The sequence below is a fragment of the Ochotona curzoniae genome, unplaced genomic scaffold, assembly GCF_017591425.1.
Source record: "Ochotona curzoniae isolate NIBS_2020 unplaced genomic scaffold, NIBS_Ocur_1.0 patch423, whole genome shotgun sequence".
Lineage (NCBI taxonomy): Eukaryota > Metazoa > Chordata > Mammalia > Lagomorpha > Ochotonidae > Ochotona > Ochotona curzoniae.
This window is the reverse complement of record NW_024466999.1, coordinates 673,051-693,639: the sequence shown is the minus strand read 5'-3', so window position 1 is coordinate 693,639 and position 20,589 is coordinate 673,051. Positions and strand designations below refer to the sequence as shown.

At 54.4% G+C, this 20,589-nt stretch overlaps 2 protein-coding genes across 2 annotated transcripts; both read left to right on the top strand.

Moving 5' to 3' along the window:
• Positions 1-674: 674 nt before the first annotated feature.
• LOC121167747 (cocaine esterase-like) lies at positions 675-7,600 on the top strand. The gene is made up of 12 exons (XM_040997333.1): positions 675-750; positions 2,098-2,302; positions 3,159-3,297; positions 3,863-3,996; positions 4,078-4,336; positions 4,743-4,841; positions 5,095-5,235; positions 5,345-5,425; positions 5,631-5,775; positions 6,175-6,312; positions 6,856-6,928; positions 7,327-7,600. Exons 1-12 carry the CDS (start codon positions 675-677, stop codon positions 7,511-7,513), a joined length of 1,677 nt encoding a protein of 558 aa, XP_040853267.1. The 3' UTR covers positions 7,514-7,600.
• Positions 7,601-12,128: 4,528 nt separating this feature from the next.
• On the top strand, positions 12,129-20,284 carry LOC121167736 (carboxylesterase 3-like). Its single transcript, XM_040997314.1, is given in 13 exon segments — positions 12,129-12,210; positions 13,607-13,811; positions 13,900-14,038; positions 14,164-14,309; positions 14,718-14,871; positions 14,960-15,064; positions 16,054-16,155; positions 16,474-16,608; positions 17,665-17,745; positions 18,568-18,715; positions 19,638-19,787; positions 19,938-20,007; positions 20,089-20,284. Coding segments are annotated over 13 exon segments (1,713 nt in total).
• Positions 20,285-20,589: the final 305 nt, after the last annotated feature.

Here is a 20,589-nt window from a genome sequence, read left to right as displayed (position 1 = left end):
CACATGTGCATCTGGGCATGGGCGGGTTAGACAGACTGCCTGGGGGAGTGATGGACTCACAGGGAAGGGCTCCAGCTCAGCTGAGCCTGTTGAGCTCCCCTGCCTGGCACGGTTGTCAAGGGAAGAATAGAACTGATCTCAGACCAAGATGCAGAAACCAAAAACACTGGGTTCCATCAATACCAGGCTGTATTGAGCAGCAGCGGGGAGAGCGGTGTGGGTTCTCAGGGGAAGGTCCCAGAACCCATGAAACACTAGCACAGAACCAGAGCCTTCAAGATGCAGGCAGTTGCACTTTCCCTCCTAGGCTCAGGTGTTTGCCTTTCACCCACCTGAAAACCCTGGACCCAGTGCTCCATCTGTGAGGATTTAACCCTTTTGGATTGCCCAATCACAGCTCATCACTGCATGTGGTCTATCCTGACTGCAGTGGCCTTCACTGACAGGACTGACAGGAGGATCCTGGACTGCCAGAGAGAGGAGAGGCAGCCCTGACTCTGATCTTGCACTGACCTCAGCGCGCTCAGCTCAGTCCTGCTCTCCCATGAGATCTCCTTGCTCCGCCCCAAAGGCCGCCCCTCCCACTCTCTGCCCAGTCCAAATTCCACCCTGGCACGCCCAGGGCAGCTTCTGGAGCACACAGCAGCAGCACACACCAGAACCTGCCTGGAACCATGGGGCCACACCGCCTGTGTGCGCAGCTGGGCACCATCACCTGCGGGCTCCTGCTGCTCCTCCTCCCAGGACAAGGTGAGGCTTCCGAGGGCAGCCACGCAAACCCAGGTTGCATCTGCAGTTAGAGCCCAAGTGGGCGGGACAGCCGGCAATGAGAAGGAAAAAGAAGGGTGAAGGGGCGGGATCCTGGAGCGGAATCAAGCTTGGGAGACTGTAGGACAGGGTGGTGGCTGCCTTAGAAATGGGGTGGAGTGAGCCCAGCAAGAAGCTCTCAGCAGAACTGGTCAGGGTCAACAGGGGCTGGAGTTGAGGCCACTTCCTTCCCGTGCTTGTGGCTGAGCTAAGGCTGCCTACCAGTCAAAGGACAGTAATGAACCTGTCTGTCCCCATCCCAACTCATATCAAAAGGGCCGCCAAAAGGTAGCTGGATTGGGGACTACAGAAGCCCCAATTGCCAATCCTAGAGCCCTTCTCAGATCCCTGGCCTTAGCTCTTCATCTGCCGCTTTAAAAGGTCCAGTACTGGAGCCAGCCTTCTAGAGTAGCAGGTTAAATCACTGCTTATACCACTAAATCCCATATGGGTGTGGATTCCAGTTCTGCCTGCTCAACTTCCAACCCAGCTCTCGCTCTGCTAATGAACCTGGGAAAGCAGTGGAAGGTGGTCACAGTGCTTGGGTCCAGGCACCCATTGGGGAGACTCAGATGGAGTTCAAAGCTCTTGGCTTAGGACTGACCCAGCCCTGGCTATTGGGGCTGTTTGGAGAGGAACCAGCAGATGGAGCTCTGTCTCTCCCTCTCTCTTTGAAACTTGACCCTTTCAAAAAGTAAATAGATCTATAACTAAAAAATAATCAAAGGCTCAGGACTCTGCCCCTACCATTGCCCAACTGCTGGTGTCCATAGCAGTTAGGCCACCTGCACTGTGCAAAGGTTCCACATTCTGACCTACATTCTTGATGATCTGCTGCCATTTGTTATTTTTGTTGTGTTTTGGGTCTCTTTCACTCTTCATGCCACCTCCTGTCCCTGCACTCTCTTCATTTTTTCCTAATTGTGCTGCTATATTAAAGAACCCAGTAGAGTCTGGTTCTCTTACAGGAGCAGGACACCATGTGGGTTCTACTGCTGGCACTCCTAGATGTGTCTTGAATCGTTCCTCTGTCTCCCGAGTGTGCTCTTGCTCTCTTCATTTGTAACTCTATTCTAGACACTTCATCGGGTTCTGGGTTCTAGGTTTTAGCTTCCTTTATTAACAAGGCTGCTTTGCAGTATCATGTACACGCAATAGGAAAATTGTGGTTGGATGTCTCATTTGGTGTGACAAAATGCATCCTGGAGTTGTGGCTACACTAGCATTTCGCATGGGAGCACAGCTGGCATGCAGCCCATCCATTCATGATCACACTACTAATGCCCACAGGCAAGGACTTCACCAGCCCCATCAGGACTACGCACTCCGGGCAGGTGCAAGGAAGCCTGGTCCACGTGGAAGGCACCAATGCGGGAGTCCACACATTTCTAGGCATTCCCTTTGCCAAGCCGCCTCTGGGACCACTGCGCTTTGCACCTCCTGAACCTGCCGAAGCTTGGAGTGGAGTGAGGGATGGCACCTCCCATCCAGCCATGTGAGCTTTCCCAGGGATCCAGGGAGCATCAGGTCTGGAGTGGGAATGGGAGTCTTTAAGTGCTCACCCAGGTCCGGCTGCCCTTCCATCCACAGCGCACAGCTGACAGCCCTACTGTGCTGTGGACTCCCACAGCAACACTTCCAGTGGATTTGCCAGGCTCCTGTCAGGCTCTTGACTCAGGACTTGGGACTCTGAGGCCTTTAGCTCCAGGTGCTGAAAATGGAGGCAGAGACTCATGTTTAGTTTCTGCCAGATTGCTGTGCTGCCCTGGTGAGAAAGCACTGTCCTGAGTGAGCTCCCAGGTTGACTCTTCAAGTTTGAAGGAGTCCCTGGCTTCAACAGCAGATCCTACAGGTCCCTGAGATGGGCACCACTAGAGGCTGGCACAGCACTAAGCCAACCCAGAGCCAAGGACAATGGCCAAGGGACAAGTGTGCATCAGAACTGGGGGCTGTGCAGGAGTGATAAGGCTCCCAGGACATGGGCCATCCCACTACCTTTCCAGAAGAAGGGATGGGCATCCACACACCCAGCACGGGTGTAGGAGACTCCTGTGCTTTGCACCTGACTGTGTAGGGAGACACAGCACTGAGGTCAGCATCTTCAGGCAAAACTTCCCATAGAGACCAAGAGAGTCAAGTGTACCTGGAGGGTCTCTGGAAGTTGGTGGCATCCCTGCTGCCCCAGAGTCTCAGACTCTGTATCTGGATGGGAGGCATCATAGGGCAGGTTCAAGAGTGAGCAGGTTGCAGTGAGGTAAAGGACTAAGAGGACCAAGGGCAAGTCTGGTCACAGGCTCTGGCTTCAGCCACAGCATGTATCCTGTACTAACGTCTGCCTTTGTTGGTTCCAGGTGTCCACAAAACATTGCTATGATGGAACATGATGTTATGAACATGACGTTGACACTACTGTCCATTCCCATGTCCGAGGACTGCCTGTACCTCAGCATCTACGCGCCTGCCCATGCCCGTGAGGGCTCCAAGCTGCCTGTGAGTGGGAGGCCAGGGGCAGCTGGTGAATGTGAGGGCATCCTGCTGCTGGAGGATGGGGAGGGATGATGTGACTGTGGCCTCCAGTGTGTGGATCCTGGTGAGAAGCTGTTCCCTGTGTCCAGAAAGTGCCTCTTCCCTGGGGTGGGCACCTAAACACTGAGCATGGAGTCACAGAGGCCTAGCTACTCCAGAGCACAGAATGCATGGGCCCTGGGGAGCCCAGACACCTGCCACACCTCATGTCTAGGAGAAACACTCAGATGATCAAGGGCTGCACTTGAACATCATCACAGCCCACCCAGCCCAGGGGATCCATGTGAATAATCAGAGTCACCCCTTCCCTCCATAGTGAGTTCTGGGGTTGATAGAGCCAAGCACTGAACAGCAGGCCTGGGCTTACTGACTATACCTGGATCCCAGACTCATGACCAGGTTCTTGTGATCTCACCACGTATCTGGCTACATGGGAATCTGCACAAGCACAAAGCACAGGTAGAGGAAGTAATAGCAAAATGGGGTTAAGCTAGAAAGAAACTCCTGGCATTGACCCTGATGTCTCCAGGTCATGGTATGGATCCACGGAGGTGCACTTGTTGTAGGCATGGCTTCTATGTATGATGGCTCTGCCCTGGCAGCCTTTGAGGATGTGGTGGTGGTCACCATCCAGTACCGCCTAGGAATCCTGGGATTCTTCAGGTGAGTTTGGGCCTAGGCCAGGCACTGAGGGAGGAGTAGCCCTGGCACAGGCCTGCCATCCCTGTCCTTCCTACTTCTCAGCACTGGAGACCAGCATGCCAGTGGCAACTGGGGCTACCTGGACCAAGTGGCTGCACTGCGCTGGGTGCAGCAGAACATCGCCTACTTTGGAGGCAACCCTGACCGGGTCACCATATTTGGCGAGTCTGCTGGTGGTGTAAGCGTGTCCTCACACGTGCTATCACCCATGTCGCAAGGACTCTTCCATGGAGCCATCATGGAGAGTGGAGTGGCCGTGCTGCCTGGAATGATCACCAGCTCATCTGAGATGATCTCCTCAGTGAGTGTCCCCCAGTGGCCCAGTCCTGAAACTGCCATCTTCCGTCTCTGGTCCTTTGCTACTATCTCTATTGAGTGGGCATACATGGCCCATCGGGTGTCTCAGCATTGCCCATCCCGGGGATGGCTAAGAAACAAGGGGTCAGAACCCTCATACCTGTACGTCAATAAACTCTCACACGGTTATTGGCTCTGTAGAGCTGCCCCTCTGAAATCCACCTTGTCTGCAGTCTGCTAAGCAGGTGCAGATCACTGAGGCCAAAATGCTCCAAATCAGGAAGGGAGGACTAGTAAGCCTCCAGGCCACAGCTGTATGCCCACAAGACTCTGCTCCTGCCTCTGGCTGGTCCTCAGACACCCTCCTTCCTCTCCTACATTGGTCTCCAGCCCATGTGCTCCTTTCGCAGGTGGTGGCCAACCTGTCTGGCTGTGGCCAGGTGGACTCTGAGACCCTGGTGGACTGCTTGCGTGCCAAGAGTAAAGAGGAGATAGTGGCGATGACCAAGGTGGGACCCCATTCACTGGTACAAAAGGGTGATCAGCTCTCATGTCCTTCAAAGTCCCTGAACTCCCAGCTCATGTTCATGCCTTCCTGTCCTCCCAGCCTTTCATGGGCAAGGATGACCAAATCCTGTAAGTCAAGCATGGGACCTCAAGGAGTGTAGAAGGGTGGTGAGCCTGCTGAGATGAGCCAGGTGTGTGGAAGAGTCTTAAAAAGTTTGGTGAACAAATCTTCACTCTGACTTCGGGTGCCCCTAGGCCTTCATGAGCATCTCCGCGGTGGTGGATGGCATCTTCCTGCCCAGACACCCCTATGAGCTGCTGGCCTCTGCTGACTTCCAACCCGTCCCCAGCATCATTGGTGTCAACAACGATGAGTATGGTTGGGTCATCCCCAAGGTGAGCCCAGGCCAAATTCCCTAGGATCCCATCTTGCAGGCAGACCTTAGGACATCAGATCTCCCCTGCTTATCTACCTCCAACCTGAAACCCTCTGCTAACCTCTTAGGTCATTGCTGCTGGAGAACCCCAGAAGGAAATGGACAGAGCAGCCATGGAGGCACTAATACATCAAACATCTGAACAGTGGGTGAGGCTCTAGGCATTCTGCCCTACAGTTCGCTGCCCTACGGGACCTCAAAACCAACGCACAGCTGGCAGTGTGTGTGCTTGGGGATGGGATGGCCCCGAGCTTTCTCCTTTGCTTCATTTCCTGTCTTCATTCAGGACCTTTCTCAGCTGCCTCTCTCCCTGGCAGCCTGCCTCCCTGACTCCGTCCCTGTCCCCTGGGCTAGATGTTGCCTCCTGCCATAGAGGAGCAGCTGCTGGACGAGTATCTGGGTGACAATGAGGACCCCAAGACCCTCATGACTCAGTTCCAGGAGATGATGGCCGATGGCCTGTTCGTGATGCCTTCACTCCATGTCGCACATTTTCAGCGTGAGTTCCCTGTTGCTAAGGCCTCCCTAGGCGGCGCTCTGCCTACTTCATTGGGTCTCCAGGGAGGAATATCCTGTGCAGAATCCTATCCATTTGGTACCCATGTCCTTTATCTAGACCCACCCTCCTGCTGGTTCATGAGATGGACATCTCCACCAGGGGACTAAGCAATAGACAGGGTGGGAGTGGAGTGAGGCAGCTACACTTTGTCAGTATCTCCCAGCTATAAAGTCCAATTCCAGGACCTAATTCAGACCCTTGCCATGGCCCTTCTCAGCCTGGGGCTCCACAGCACTGCCCAGGTCAGATCAAATGAGCATCACTCTGCTGTCCTGTTGAGTAGTGTTGAAAACCCAGAGAAGGGGCCTTCACTTGTCGCCCTGTGCACTTGTCACACAGGTTCCCACGCCCCTGTCTACTTCTATGAGTTCCAGCATTCACCCAGCTTCATGAAAGACTTCCGTCCACCCCACGTGAGGGCCGACCATGGTGATGAGCTTCTCTTTGTCTTCAGATGCATTTTCTTTGGGGGAAAAGGTGAGGCTTGCTCCTTCCCCAGATGGGGATGAAGTACCTGGCTCTCCTGAAGGTACACTGTGCCCACTGCACATATGACAGGGCTGAGGCTCAGATGGGATCAAGCACCCCAAGTCCCACAGCTCCCAGCACTGAGCCAGGACTGCACCATGAGTGCCTTCTGACCCGGCTCTCTCCTCTGCCCGGCCCCACAATGGGTGTTTCTCCCAGGTACAGAGCTGTCCCCTGAGTATTCACCCAAGATCAGAAGGATAAAACCTACTGGGCAAGCAAAAGGCCAGGAGCAAGTGATCTTGACCAGGTTCAGATAGGGTGATTGGCAAAGTAAAAACCAAGTCCCTGTGGTCAGGAGAAGGTAAGTTTCATGCAGGCAACTGAGGTCAATCTCCATTGAGCTGGAGAGAGTGATCATGGTGGGGCAGTGGGCCTCAGCTGGTGAATGTGGTCATGGTGGGGCAGTGGGCCTCAGCTGGTGAATGTGGTCATGGTGGAGCAGAGGGCCTGCCCTGGCCTAAACTGACCCTGTGTCCTTCCCCACTGCAGTGACTCTCACTGAGGAGGAGGAGCTGCTGAGCAGGAGGATGATGAAGTACTGGGCCAACTTTGCTCGCACCGGGTGAGTTGCGCCACCCCACCCCACCCCCACTTCCTCAGAGCCATGGGACCCTCCCCTGTGGGAACCTCAGCAGCAGCCAAGTGTCTTTAGTCACATGACAGCGCCCTCTCTAGTAGCATGGCCCATTGGACACACAGGGACCCTGGGGACCAGGGATACTCTATCTACCCATCCAGGCCATGACCTGACATTGCCATCAGCTGTTAACCACAGAGGATCCCCAGGGGAGTGAAGACACCACAGCCCATGTTGGCAGGTTCCCAGGTGGAGCTGACACCAGGGGAGGAGGCAGTTCTCCTGTACCTGCAAACTCATACCCTACCACTCCTGATCTGGACCAACCCCAGGGAGGCTGCTCAGATTCCCCATGGTCCCCCTTCCTGACATCTTGTTTGCAGGAACCCCAATGGTGAGGGCCTGCCACAATGGCCCGTCTTGGACCAGAAGGAGCAGTACCTGCAACTGAGGGTGCAGCCTACAGTGGGCCAGGCCCTGAAGTCCCACAGGCGCCAGCTCTGGGATCAAACCCTGCCCCAGAAGATGCAGGAGCTAATGGGGGCTTTGCAGGGGCATACAGAACTGTAGCTATTGTGTCAAGAAGGGGGATCCTTGCCCCACCCACTAAGGACTGTCACTCGCCTGCCCTCTTCCCCTCAGCACACCCTTGTGGAGCATCTGCTGCCAAGGCTCCCTGCCCTGCCTGCCCTGGGTGCCCTGTGCCAGATGCACTCAACACTCCTTTCGTGAGGCTATACCCATTAACTCCCACAGAAGCCCACCTTCCTCATCTCTCACTGGCCCTAGGGCCCTCCTGCTCTTCTCACCTCCCCCTCTTCACCTTCTCTCCCCACCCTCTGTCTGCTATCTTCCCAGCTCCCAGGTCCTCCCCACTCAGTGCAAGCTGCTTTGGGGGCTGTTGCCCTCCCTTGGGTGTCAGAAGCCCTTATCCTCCTCCCAACATGCCCTGTGAGCTCACATTTGTAAGCGGCCCATAGGAGACCTGGGCACCGGGAGCTGCCATGCCCTGGTGCCCTCAGGCTTCGGAAGTGAGAATACAGTACCTGGGGGGGCCCCAGAAGTACATTGTTTTGCTGCTCAAACATCTGGGTGCAGGTGCCAGCATGTGGATTTTCTTCCTGATTCAGGGGTGACATCTCGCTGTGTCCTCACCCAGAGGAAGTAATGAACAGGCCCCTTGGGCATGATATCAGGATGCTAATCCCTTCTACCACCTCACATTCCCACCTCCGAATAGCAGCACATGAGAAACTGGGTTCCAACATGACCTTGAAGGAGCCACACAGATTCAGGCCACAGCACCCGGGCCCTCCCAACCTCAGCCACCAAGGTCATCCACTGGAAGTCACTCTGGCCACCTACTGTCCCCCTCCCCACATTAAGTGTGGCATTTCAGATGGCCCACCCACTGTTTGCAGACACAATGACAATGACCTCACTTTGCTGAGATGTGAGACTGTGCTTCTCCTTCTGTCCCTGGAACCCCGGGCTGACCATGTAGTGTCCAACAAAGTCAAGGACCCCAGATTTGCCACCCCAAGAACTCATGCTTACTCCCAAGGGGCCCCTGCTTCATAATCACAGCATATCCCCCAAAGAGATGCATCAGCAGGGGGATTTCCTGAAATTAGGATGGGGAAGCTGGAATCACCAGACATGCCCAAGGAAAGGGGGGCACTGTTGCCCCCAGCTCCCTGTCCAAGAATGTGTCCTCTTACCTTTCTCACCCCCTCTACCACCAAGCACCCTTCTTCCATCACCACATAGAACACATGATTCTCTTGCCTCCTGACCCTATGGTTTCCCTAACTTTTCTTGTCCTGCTGCTCCTTCCCCCAAACTCTTTTACTTTGATCATGGCTCGCAAAGGCGCCGGCTGTGCGTACTCGGCCTCATTCCCACCACATCATTTTCTCTCTTGTTAACAGCTGTCTCCCTGGTACATGCACCCTAAGATCTTTCCTCTGGAAAGGCCTCACTTTTCCATCCAATGCCTTTAAACCCAACAATAGAGCTTCATCCATTTGGGAATGCGTGGGTTTCTTTCCCCCATTGCCTACTCTGGCCACTAGATGGCAGACCAGACTTAGGTTAAACCAGACTTAGGTTAAATCCAGAACTAAATAGGATTCCAGGCTGGGGGTTTTAGCCTGGCCCAGTGGGCAGGTGGATAACGAACCAGCAGAGAGGTTATTTTCTATGGCTCTGCTTCTCAAACAGGTGAAAATAAGCAGACATATTTAAAAATTAGCATACAGTTCATTTCACCCATTTTGGGGTGTGCAATTTGCTAATTTGGAATACGTATAGACGACAAGCAAAGGGACCACCTCTGGCTGTACCCCATCACCACCCGGAGTTCCTTCGTGCCCCCTTTGGTGTCAGTCATTGTCCTTTTCCCTGGGTTCTGGCCACTGTGGTCCACCTCTCCTCCAAGAGAGGACCCACAGAACCACTTGGGACTGGGTCATTGGTGGCTGGCTTCTGTCACTTAGCCTGATGTGTTGAGATTCACCCAAAGTGCCTCACTTTCTGGGTGTGGATGTACCACATTTTATCCACTCCTCAACTGATGTGTGTTGACATGACTTCTCTTTCTTAGCTGTTTTTAATAAAGCTGTTGTGATTACTTTTTAGCTAAGTCGCTATGTGCAGCCTCACCTCAATTTCTTTGGGTCAACAGGGGAGGAGGAAGCACTGGGTCCCATGATGAGGGCGCATTTCACTTTGAAAGAAAAACCCAAACTACCTTGAAAGGGACAGGGTTTGGTCTGTTTTCTCTTGCTATAACTGAAGATGTATAGGGGGTGATTTATAAGGAATGCTCATCTATTCAGCTCACAGTTTTGGAGACAGATGGGTCCAGGATCAAGGGCAGGCAGCAGGTAGTCATTGAAGGCCTTCTTGCAACATCATGCTTGGCAGAGGGCACTCTAGCGGGGGTTAGGGCAACAAAGCAAGTGTGCCAGTTGAGGTCTCTCACTCTTCATAAAGCCACAGATTCTGTCATGGAAGCCCCCATCATCGCAGTGGGGGCTAATTAGCTCCCAAATGCCACATGCACAAAGCACAATTACCCTGTGAACTTAGCAGTTCCCTTTCCATCACACCTACCCACAGGAAACACACCAAATCAGAAGAGCACGTGAGGCAAGCCAGAAGTGTGGGGTACAGATTTTGGAGGCACCAACCTTCCACTCACACAAGGAAGGGGTGACAGTCTCTCTCCCTGGTGTGCCTGGCTTGCCCTGCCCCTGGTGGGCCCACCCACAACGTCAGCAGGGAGTTGGGTCCACAGCCTGGGGTTCAGATGGGTACTCTCCCCTCACCAAGGGCATAGATGAGGCACCAGATAAGAGGAGCAGGCAGAGGAAGGACACGAGCTCCAGGATGACCCACAAGAAAGATTAAGCAGAAAATAGACCAGGGAACTAGGAGTTAAGAACCTCAGCAGGGTCAAGGGTCACACAATGGCCCGGGTGGCCAGGAGGTGGTCAGGGTCATGGCTTGGCAGCAAGCAGCAGGAAGAGAACAGCAGGAAAAAAAAGAAGCTGGCTGGGCCCCCTGCCCCAAAAAGCAGGCAAGCCACCTGCAGCCCTCTGGAAACTTGCCAAGCAAAATCCAAGAAGCCACACTGGTTCTTCCCAGCAGAAGGGCAAAGGCCTTCCCCTCCAGCCCTGGGCACCAGATGGAGCACCGGAAAAAGGCCTCCATGACCTGCTCCACCCCAGCCAGCCTGATGCTGGAGGCCTAGGGCTCAGTCCCACCCTCCCTGGTTGTGGGATCACCCAAGCCTGCAAGGGGACAACTCCAACCCCGTACCCCACTATCTGGTCCCAGGAACAGGCTTTTGCTGCCTTGCGCTCCAAGACACGTGTTTTCACCCACCCCTACAACCCTACAACCTTGCCTTTCTACTCGCCCCCAGCTGAGAAGGAGGGGGCACAAAATCACCTGTGAGGTCTTCCAGCCACTTCCCCCCCCCAACACACACCCTGCTCCACCCCTCAGCTCACCCCCTTCCTTCTCACTTCTGTCCCACCACTTGCTAAGCCTCGCACAGAGTAGGTCTCCATGAGAGTCACCCGCAACAGCCACAGGGGCCATCATGCAGTCACAGTGGGAAATGGGCTCGGCTTGGAGCCTGAAGCTGGTAATGACCGAGCACCAGCGTTTGGCACAGCAGCTAGGAAACCACTTAGAACACCCACGTCTCATTTCACAGGGGCCTGCCTTCAAGTCCTGGCTGCACTTCGGGTTTCAAGTTCTTGCAATGTACACCCTGGGATGGCTCACGTTCGTGGATCCGTGGCACTCACAGGGGAAACCTGCAGGACTTGCAAGCCCCTGGCCCAGCCGCAGGTGTTGGGGAAATGAACCAACAGCTAGAAGTTCTTTCTCTTTCTCTCCCTCTGCCTTTCATATACACAAGCTAATTTGTTTGAAGCACTGACACATGCTATGACTTGGATGAATAGCAAAAACGTTGGTCAAGTGGAAGGAGCCAGCCACAAAAGGTTTCATATGGTACAAACAACTATCTCTGTGGTATCTACAGCAAGTAGAATGCAGGTGCCAATTCAGTCAATGGTTACAGGGTGTTTGTCCATGAGATATGGGGTTGCATAACACTTGGTATTAAAGCCCACAGAACTGTATACTTTGTAATCATCAATTGTATGTTCTATGAATTTCAACTTCATTTTTTTAATCGATCTCTGTCTCTCATTCTCTTTGTAGTTCTGCCTTTCATATAAAAATAAAACAAATCTTTTTTTAAAAAATCAACTTCTGTTCCCTCCACTTGTGACAGACAAGACTAAATGCCAGCCCCCACCCAGGCCTGTGGTCACAAAAAGGCACCCCAGCACTGTGGGCTGCCATTCCCTCAGGTCGACCACTGGGGGCATATCAGGAGGCATACAGTAGTCATGGGGTCAGGGGAGCTGGAGTGTGAACACGTAGGGCTCGTGGGGTGGGTCCTCCACAGGGTGCCCTTCCGGCCCTCCCTGCCCAGGCCTGGCCATTGGCACTGGCCCTGAGGTTGGCCCCCAGCCAGCTGGGGCGGCCCGGTTAGGCACATTTGCATGAAATGGCGGTCCACACGTAGATGGATTGTACCAAAGTTCACGCTCCACCTTCCACCCACTGCAGCTCCTGACCACTGGCAATTGCAAGCAGCATGGGAACCGTGGGCAGAGCTCGGCCCAGTGTCCTACTCTGGGTGGCCTGTCTGCTCCTGGTGCTTCCCATCAAGGCCACAGGTAAGGCATTCCTGGGGGTCATGCAGGGAGGAAGGACTTCCAGGGTGGGGGCGGAGGGTTTGCCAGAGTGAGTCAGGGCAGGGAGGAGAGGCTCTGCAAGACAGGCCAGGTTTGAAGGAACGTCACTCGAATGAACAGGGATTCTGCCCTCACTACCTGTTTGGTCCCGAGAGAAGTCCCACTTGGGGACAAGATTGTAGTGGTTTTTATTTCAATTTTTTCAAAATTTATTTATTTGAAAGATCGAGTAAGAGAAAAGGAAAGACAAAGACAAATCTGTTCACTCCCCGAATGGCTGCAATAGCTAGAACTGAGCCAATCCAAAGCCAAGAGCTAGGAGCTTCTTCTGGGTTTTTCACATGCATGCAGGATCCCAAGGCCTTGGACCATCTTCCACTGCTTTACCAGGCCATACACAGGGAGCTGGATCAGAAAGTAAAGCAGCCGGAACATGAACCAGTGCCCTTATGGTATGCCAGTATCACAGGCAGAAGCTTAGCTTGTTATATGCCATGGCACCAACACCTGTCCTGATGTCTAAGTACCCCAATATAGGCCTCAATCAGGGAATGGCCAACAAGTGCATAGGCAAAGGGCTGTCACAAAGGAAGAAGCTGCTCCACAGTTCAATAGAAGCAAGAGGCAGAGCAGCCATCCAGGTCTGCCCAGGGCCAACTGGAGGTGGGAAGGGCTCTCAGCAAGCAGAGACAGCCCCCAAGGAAAATGTGGAACTGGGGAAGGCTCTGCACACGCATGCATGCACACACACACACATACACACACACAGGCTTTGGATTGGCTAATGGGAAATTTCCAGCTCTGGGGCATAGGAGCTGTCCCTAGTTGCCTTGGCCCTGAAGTGGTGAGGGCAGGTGAATGGCAGGCAGATGTGTGCAAACCCATGAAGGAGGGGGCAGCTGGGGTGTAGCTGTGAATTTATTTGCATTTGAAAGCCTTGTTGTCCCACTTCTGCCCACTGCCCTAGTCCAGTGCAATGCCAGATTTCCCAGTTCTAGGGCTTGACAGCTCTGGGAGAGGCAGCTCATCAAGTTTAGCAAAACCCTCAATGTCAAAGCTTTAGAAGTTAGAAATAAAGGACACTTATCAGACCTCAGTAGACGAACAATCTGAGGCCCCAGTACCCATCCCCCTGGCAGATGCAGTTTGGTCTAGAGGAAATGGTGGTGATGAATGTGGAGCCCATGGAGAAGCCAGGAACCCCAGACTGGGCTTAAAGCTTGCTGGGAAGGCTCCACCACAGTGCCTCGTGCCAAGAGCCTGGCAGAATAGGCACCCTGGGTGCATAAGTGGCCTCTCCTTGCACCAAGAGTCCATTTTTCACCTCGACCTCACGGGGGCTGTACATTCACCCCATGGTCTCCTATGTTTCCCTCAGAGCCACAAGTCACTCAGCCAGAAGTGGACACGCCTCTTGGCCGGCTGCGAGGCCAGCAAGTGGCCGTGAAGGGCACAAACCGCCTGGTGAATGTCTTCCTGGGCATCCCATTCGCCCAGCCCCCAGTGGGACACATCCGGTTCTCAGCCCCATTCCCGGCCCAGCCCTGGGAGGGTGTGCGGGATGCCAGTCATGCACCCCCCATGTGAGTAACAAGGCAGACGGTTGGCGGGGTCCTGTGATGGGACATCATGGGGCTGAGCGGCTGGTCCTCAGCTTTGCCTTGGCTGCAGGTGCCTGCAGGATGTGGAGAGAATGAACAATGGCAGATTCACAGTCAATGGAGAGCATCATGTCTTCCCCATCTCAGAGGACTGCCTGACCCTCAACATTTACAGCCCCGCCGAGGCTGCCACTGGGACCGGGAGGCCAGTGCGTAGCCACAAGGGGCCCTGTTTGCCTGTCTAGCTCCCACCTGCCCAGCCTTTCCTTCCCTCCCCAGAGGCCCCATGAGTTGATTGGTGGAGAGGGGGTAGCTGAAGTTACTGTCCCCATAGGTCATGGTGTGGATCCACGGGGGCTCCCTGGTGGTTGGCTCAGCCACATCCCAGGATGGCTCAGCCCTGGCTGCCTATGGAGACGTGGTGGTGGTCACAGTCCAGTACCGTCTGGGCATCCTCGGCTTCTTCAGATGAGTTAGCAGGCCCAGCCCAGCACAGGCTCAACACGCAGGAGAGAACCCAGGCAAAGAGTTGGAGGGGAGCAGGGCAGAATGGTGCTTTCCCGAGACTCCTTCCTGGGGGAGGAGCCTGGCCAAGGCCACAATTGCACAGTGAACTTGGGCCCCTTGGGCAGGGTGTTGCATGCTGGGACGCAGCCAGGAACGCAGTGGGGAATGAGGCCAAGGAGTAAATAAGTTCCAACCACCCAATAAGCCACCCTGGCCACATAGATTACAATGGTGGCTCAGAGTCAAGCCTGACCCTGGGGCCGGCTGTGGGTCAGATGTCCATCCTGGTGGCAATTCAAAGCAGCCCAAATCTTCAAAGACTGAGGAACATGCGGGCAAGGGGGCCTGCCTGTGCTGACCGCCACCGTCCTCTGTCCCCAGCACTGGGGACAGGCACGCACCTGGCAACCAGGGCTTACTGGATGTGGTGGCAGCTCTGCGCTGGGTGCAGGGCAGCATCGGCTCCTTTGGAGGGGATCGTGACTGTATCACCATCTTTGGCGGCTCTGCAGGGGCCAGCATCGTCTCGGCTCTGGTAAGCAGCCACGGGCAGCCCCAGTAGGAGGGGAATGCCCCTGCATATCAGCCCTGTCCTCTGAGAGCCATCTATTCTCTGCACACAGGTCCTGTCTCCCATGGCCACAGGATTGTTCCACAGAGCCATTGCCCAGAGTGGGGTTATCAGCATTCCAAGGTTGATAGACCTGGACCCGTGGCTTAAAGCTCAGGTCTGTGTGTCCTTCATGCTCTTACCTTATCCCCAACCCATTCTGGAGCCCCCAAAGTGGGGGAGGTCACTGGTACAGGGTTCCCGGTTGGCAGAGAGGGATCCACTAGGATGAAGGCAGCATCACCTATGGAAAGTTCAGAGGAAGCAGCTGGTACAGTCTGGTGGACAGACAGCTGGTACAGTCCAGTGGACAGACAATCAGAGGGCTGCCTAGAGGTGGCCACCCCCAAGCAGACCATTAGGGTAGGGTCTTCGAGAGCACCCCTGAGAAATTGCCTGTCAGGTTGTGTATTTCCACCCAAAGACTCCCATCATACAGCTGGCCATGAAAGGAATAGCCACGGGGGCCTCAGAAGGCCTCAGAATGAAAACTGTACCTGTAACAGCTGCAGATGAAAGGTGCAGTGGTAGGTCCTAGAAGCGGCCATCCGAGAGAATGGAGCAGATTAGGGACAGAATAGGAAGTAAGAAGCCCCAGGGAAGTGAGAGGCAGTACCTGGGGAGCTAGACAACCCCCCAGGGGTGGGGAGAAGCAGGGCACTGACCGATTGCATCACTTGGCGTGAAAGGTGAGCAGGAGGTGGCAATCCTGGAAGCTTCACATGAAGCGAAGGACATGGCCAAGACAAAGTCTGGGCAAGAGAGACCACCAGCTATCTCTTTAGCTTCATCTCCCATGGACTCATGAACCCCCCACCCAGGACATGCTGTGATCCCTGCTAGGCTCCCTCCTTCTGCACACACTCTCTGAGAACCCCAGGAGCAGAATAAAGATCGTATCCCCAAAAGCTGCTGTAAGGGGGGGTAGTAAGGGAGACACACACACACAGGATGCCCCTGATGGAGCAGGGTAGACTCCCCTGGGGTGGTACAGAGACCAGGTATAGGCCAGTGTGTGACATCAAGGTCCCGCTCCATTTGAGGCAACTGGCTTGGGTGGTGGGGGCCGAAAGGCTGACATGGCCCTTTTGTTCTTGTCCTCCCCAGAATACGGCCAAGTCCCTGGCCTGCAGCTCCACCTCCCCGGCTGAGATGCTCGAGTGTCTGAGGCAGAAGGAAGGAAAGGAGCTGATTTCGTCCAAGCCTGGGGTACGCCCACCTGCCTCACCTCCCAGGGACCTCAGCAGCCCAGAGACGATCCTGTCCAGCTCCTGCGGGAGCCGAGGGGGAAGGGACTGAGGATGCAGCCAGGCCTAAGGGTAGGAACAGGGAGCAGGACCTGCCTTCCCCAGAAGACACCTGCTCAGATCTCTGGAGCTGCCTAACGCTATGACACAACCCCCTTCTCTTTCCTTCAGGCCTCAACCATTCAGGCAAGAGGCTGGGGGACTGAAGCCCCATCCTCAAGGTTCAGTCTAACTGGTGAACACCACCTCCTGACTCCACCACCTTTGCTTTGTCCTGCAGAGTTTTTCCACCTGCACAGTTGATGGCGTCTTCTTCCCTCAAAATCCCCAGGAGCTCCTGCAAGACCAGAAGTTCCGCCCCGTGCCCTTCCTCCTGGGCATCAACAATCACGAGTTTGGCTGGCTCATCCCCAGGGTAAGCGTCCTCCAGTCAAGGGCCCTGTCCCAGCACCATCACACCCTGCTCCTGGACTCCAATTCGAGGTTTAAGGGACTCATTAAAGGTCTCAGACAAGCACCTTCTGCTTGGGAATTGAGCTTTTGCACAGAATGTGCGGCATCCCTTGGTTTATACATCAGGCTCTGTGACTCTGATTACTGTGACTTTGCACCCAATGACAATCTATCTGACATTCTCACATTCTGGACAGCATTCAGATTCCAGGGCCTCATGGGCCAAGTTCATCTTCCTACCTCTCCCAGAATTCCATACAAGATCAAGCCCATGCTTTCTTACTGAGACTCTTGTTATATTGCTCTTCCTCCTTCACCCATGTTCACAGTAACTGCTTCTGAACTCGTATTTATTTTCATGCTACTTGAAAAGCAGAGAAACAGATCTTCTATCTGCTGGTTCACCCAAATGGCTGCAACCCCTGGGGCTGGACCAGGCTGGAGCCAGGGGTCTGAAACTGGGTCCCCCACGTGGGTGCAGGAGCCATCCTCCACTGTTCTCCCAGATGTATTAGCAGGGAGCTAGATTGAAAGTGGAGCAGCCAGAACTCAAACTGGCACTCATTTGAGATGCTCATGCCACAGGCAAACTTAACATGACACGTCACACCACCAGCCCCTGTAACTGTCATTTTAACCCCTTGCATTTCAGAAATTGACAACTTCAGTTGTCAATTTTTGCAGCAAAGAAAGGTGTTGAGAGAAAGAGAGAGAGAGAACCTACCGTTCGAATAGCATGAAAATAATAATTAAGTAAAAATTGTAAATATTGAGACAAGTGCCCATTCTCTACAGAGCTGCTATTGGCCTTGTGCCCTGGGGAATTTGGCTCTGCGGTCCCCAGATACCCCCAGCCCAGCCCAGCACACATGCTGCAAACTGAAGGTCCATCTTCTCAGGTGGCAGGCCTGTGGTTTTAGCCACACTTGCCTCCATAACAAATTTCAGGGTCCAGGGATGGGAGTGGGGTTGGGGAGGGTGGGCAGGCTGGAGTGAAAGGGTCTTGGTGTCTCTGCAGGCCTGGGGGTTGCTGGATAAGCTGGAACAGTTAAGCCGAGAGGAAATGCTGTCCTATGCGAAGCCCTTCTTGACCTATCTGGTGAGATAAGAAGAGGGGGGCTGGAGGGCGGTGGGCATGGATCCCCCCAGCCCAAGGCCTCCCACCCACCACCCAGTTTGTAGTCTGCCCAGGAACCCCCAAGAGCATAAGTCAAAACAGTAATCTTCCTCATCATCACCGGTTGAAAGTGCCCTTGGTGAGCACTTCCTGTGTGAGCCCTGGGACAGGCAGCCATCCCCTTCTGTCCTCAATGGGACTCTGTGAGCTATAGGCTTGCCTTGTTCTCATTGAATAAGCTTTTGAGGTACAGACTCAGCTTGAGCCCTCTCTACATGGCCCCAGTGCCTCAGTAGTTGATATACTACTGTCAGATGTAGAGCCAGATGGAACCAGCCCCAGTCTCGGCCCTGGCCACCTGCTCAGCTATTCCACCCACCCTGAGCCCATGTCTTCTGCTGTAAATGGTAATGACTTCAAGCAGTTTGAAGGAAGCTGGATGTTAAGTCTGCAGAATCTCGTAGGAAACAGGAATCCAGGAGGGTCTCCGTCTATGCACATTTGCTGCATTGGGACGCTTTGGCAACCTCTCCATTCATACAACTTCAGACCAACTTTCAGAGAGGGTCAACCACCTACCCTGAGGTCACATAGCCAAGAAGTGGTCCTATGGCTCAGATTTGACTCCAAACCCCATCTGATCACACCTAGAAACCTTCTAAAAGTCCCAGGGGTTTCTGCAAAGGAGGGCCAGGGCAGGGAGCTGGCCCCGGGAACATGATCCATGCAGGAGGCCCTGGGGGGTTCCTGGCAAAGGTCTTCTCCAGACCCAGAGCAGCCTTCATCCCTGCCTGCTTGCCCCAGGACGTGCCCCCTGAGCTGATGTCAACCATCATAGACGAATACCTAGACAGGGCCTCAGATGCACAGGCCAGGCGCCACGCCTTCCAGGACATGATCGGCGACATGCTCATCTACTTCCCTGTCTTCAATTTCTCAAGAAATCTCCAAGGTAAGCCTGTCCCTGACTACTTCCTGCCTCAGAGCAAGAGCTGGGACATCACAGGTGGCCAGGCTGTCATAGGGGATAAGTTCTCCCCCTCCTCCAACCCACACCTCGCTCTCCACACCAGGAGCTGCCCCAAAGCTTCCTCCTTGGCTAGTGGTTGCACCGCAGCTGTGAAAGCCATCCCTAGCAGATCACTCTGCAGAAGCAGAAATCAGCTCTGAGAGATGGGGTGGCATGTCCAAGGTCACGCCAGAGCACCCAACCCTGCTCTGAGGGGTTCGTGTAAGCGTTAAGTGATTTTGTCCTCACCCAGGGTGTGCTGCTCTGGAGAGAAAGGTCTTGTGGCCTTGGGCTCTGGGTTGTCACCATGAGGATGACCTGAGCCATCACACACGGGGTGCACTGAACAGGGCTCAGTGCCCACTGGCTGACTCCTAACTGCATCTGTCATTGCCATCATCACCGGCAGTTGGGACCACTTTGTTACAATCCTGTGACACTGGAGCCTGGTGCAGTAGCCTAATGGTCAAAATCCTCACCTTGCATGCACCAGGATCCCATATGGGCTCTGGCTGGTATCCCAGCTGCTCCACTTCCCATCCAGCTCCCTGCTTGTGACCTGTGAAAACAGTTGAGGATGGTGCAAAGCCTTGGGACCCTACACCCCCATGGGAGACCCAGAGGAAGCTCGTATCTCCTGGCTTCAGATTAGTTCATCTCCAGCCATTGAGACCACTTGGGGAGTAAATCAGCAGATGGAAGATCTTTCTCTCTATCTCTCCTCTCTGTGAATCTCACATTCCAATAAAAATTTTAAAAATAAATACATCTTTAATAACGCTGTGATGCCAAGCACAAGAGCCTATCAGGCCCTGGGAGGCTAATGCTCACCTGTTTCGTTTGCTCACTGTCTCTCTCCCTGCAGATTCCGGGGCTCCCATTTATTTCTATGAGTTCCAGCATCGCCCCAGCTGTTTTGCAAAGATCAAACCAGACTGGGTACGAGCTGACCACGCAGTTGAAAGTGCCTTCATGTTCGGGGGACCCTTCCTCATGGATGAGGGCTCCCAGCTGGGTAAGGATGAACAAGCAGGTTGACAGCTGTTCCCTTAGGCTACCTTGCCCCAGGGGGATAAGGCAGGCCATAAGAATAGCTATGTGGGTCCAGTGCCCAAGATCCCACCTGACCCTGATCTGGCCCTGTCCATCCCACCAGCCTTCCCAGAAGCCACAGAGGAGGAGAAACAACTCAGCCTCACCATGATGGCCCAGTGGGCCCACTTTGCCAGGACAGGGTAAGAATGAAAACCGAACACAGAGATATGCCCAGCAGACAGCACAGGAGATCTTGATCCACATTCATCTCTCCCATCCAGGGACCCCAATGGCCAGGGGCTGCCTCTTTGGCCCCAGTTCAACCAATCGGAGCAGTACCTGGAGATTGGCCTAGTGTCGCGTGTCAGGCAGAAGCCCCGGGAGGCCCACATGCGGTTCTGGAGACAGACGCTCCCCAGCAAGATCCGACAGTGGCGCCAGAAGCAGAGGGGCAAGAAGCCCCCGGAGGAGCTGTGAGTGGGGCCCAGTGCCAGCGGTCAGGTAGCTGCCTGCACACAGACTCCTCCCTCCCCCTGCCTCTCTGGCCTCAGGACAAATTCCAGCTCATTCTTCAAGATGCCCAGAAGATCCTCTTCGCCAGGAAGCCTGCCCTGCCTTCCCTGGGCCCTGTGGTACCCTGTCATAGACATAGAAGACATTCCACCCTGGCCTAACACTGTGTTTCTCTCCTGTGGAGGAGCCCTCCAAGCGTGGAGGCCAGGGTCCTTCCGTCCCTCACACCACGATGGGGCAGGATCTGGAATGGGATCGGGGGTGTTGGT

Excerpts from the sequence above, each read along its gene's own strand:
- LOC121167747 (XM_040997333.1), top strand. The coding sequence starts at position 675 with ATGGGGCCACACCGCCTGTGTGCGCAGCTGGGCACCATCACCTGCGGG. Across the intron at positions 2,303-3,158 it reads GGCACCTCCCATCCAGCCAT|GTGTCCACAAAACATTGCTA; the intron begins GTGAGCTTTCCC and ends TGTTGGTTCCAG. Across the intron at positions 5,776-6,174 it reads CCATGTCGCACATTTTCAGC|GTTCCCACGCCCCTGTCTAC; the intron begins GTGAGTTCCCTG and ends CTTGTCACACAG.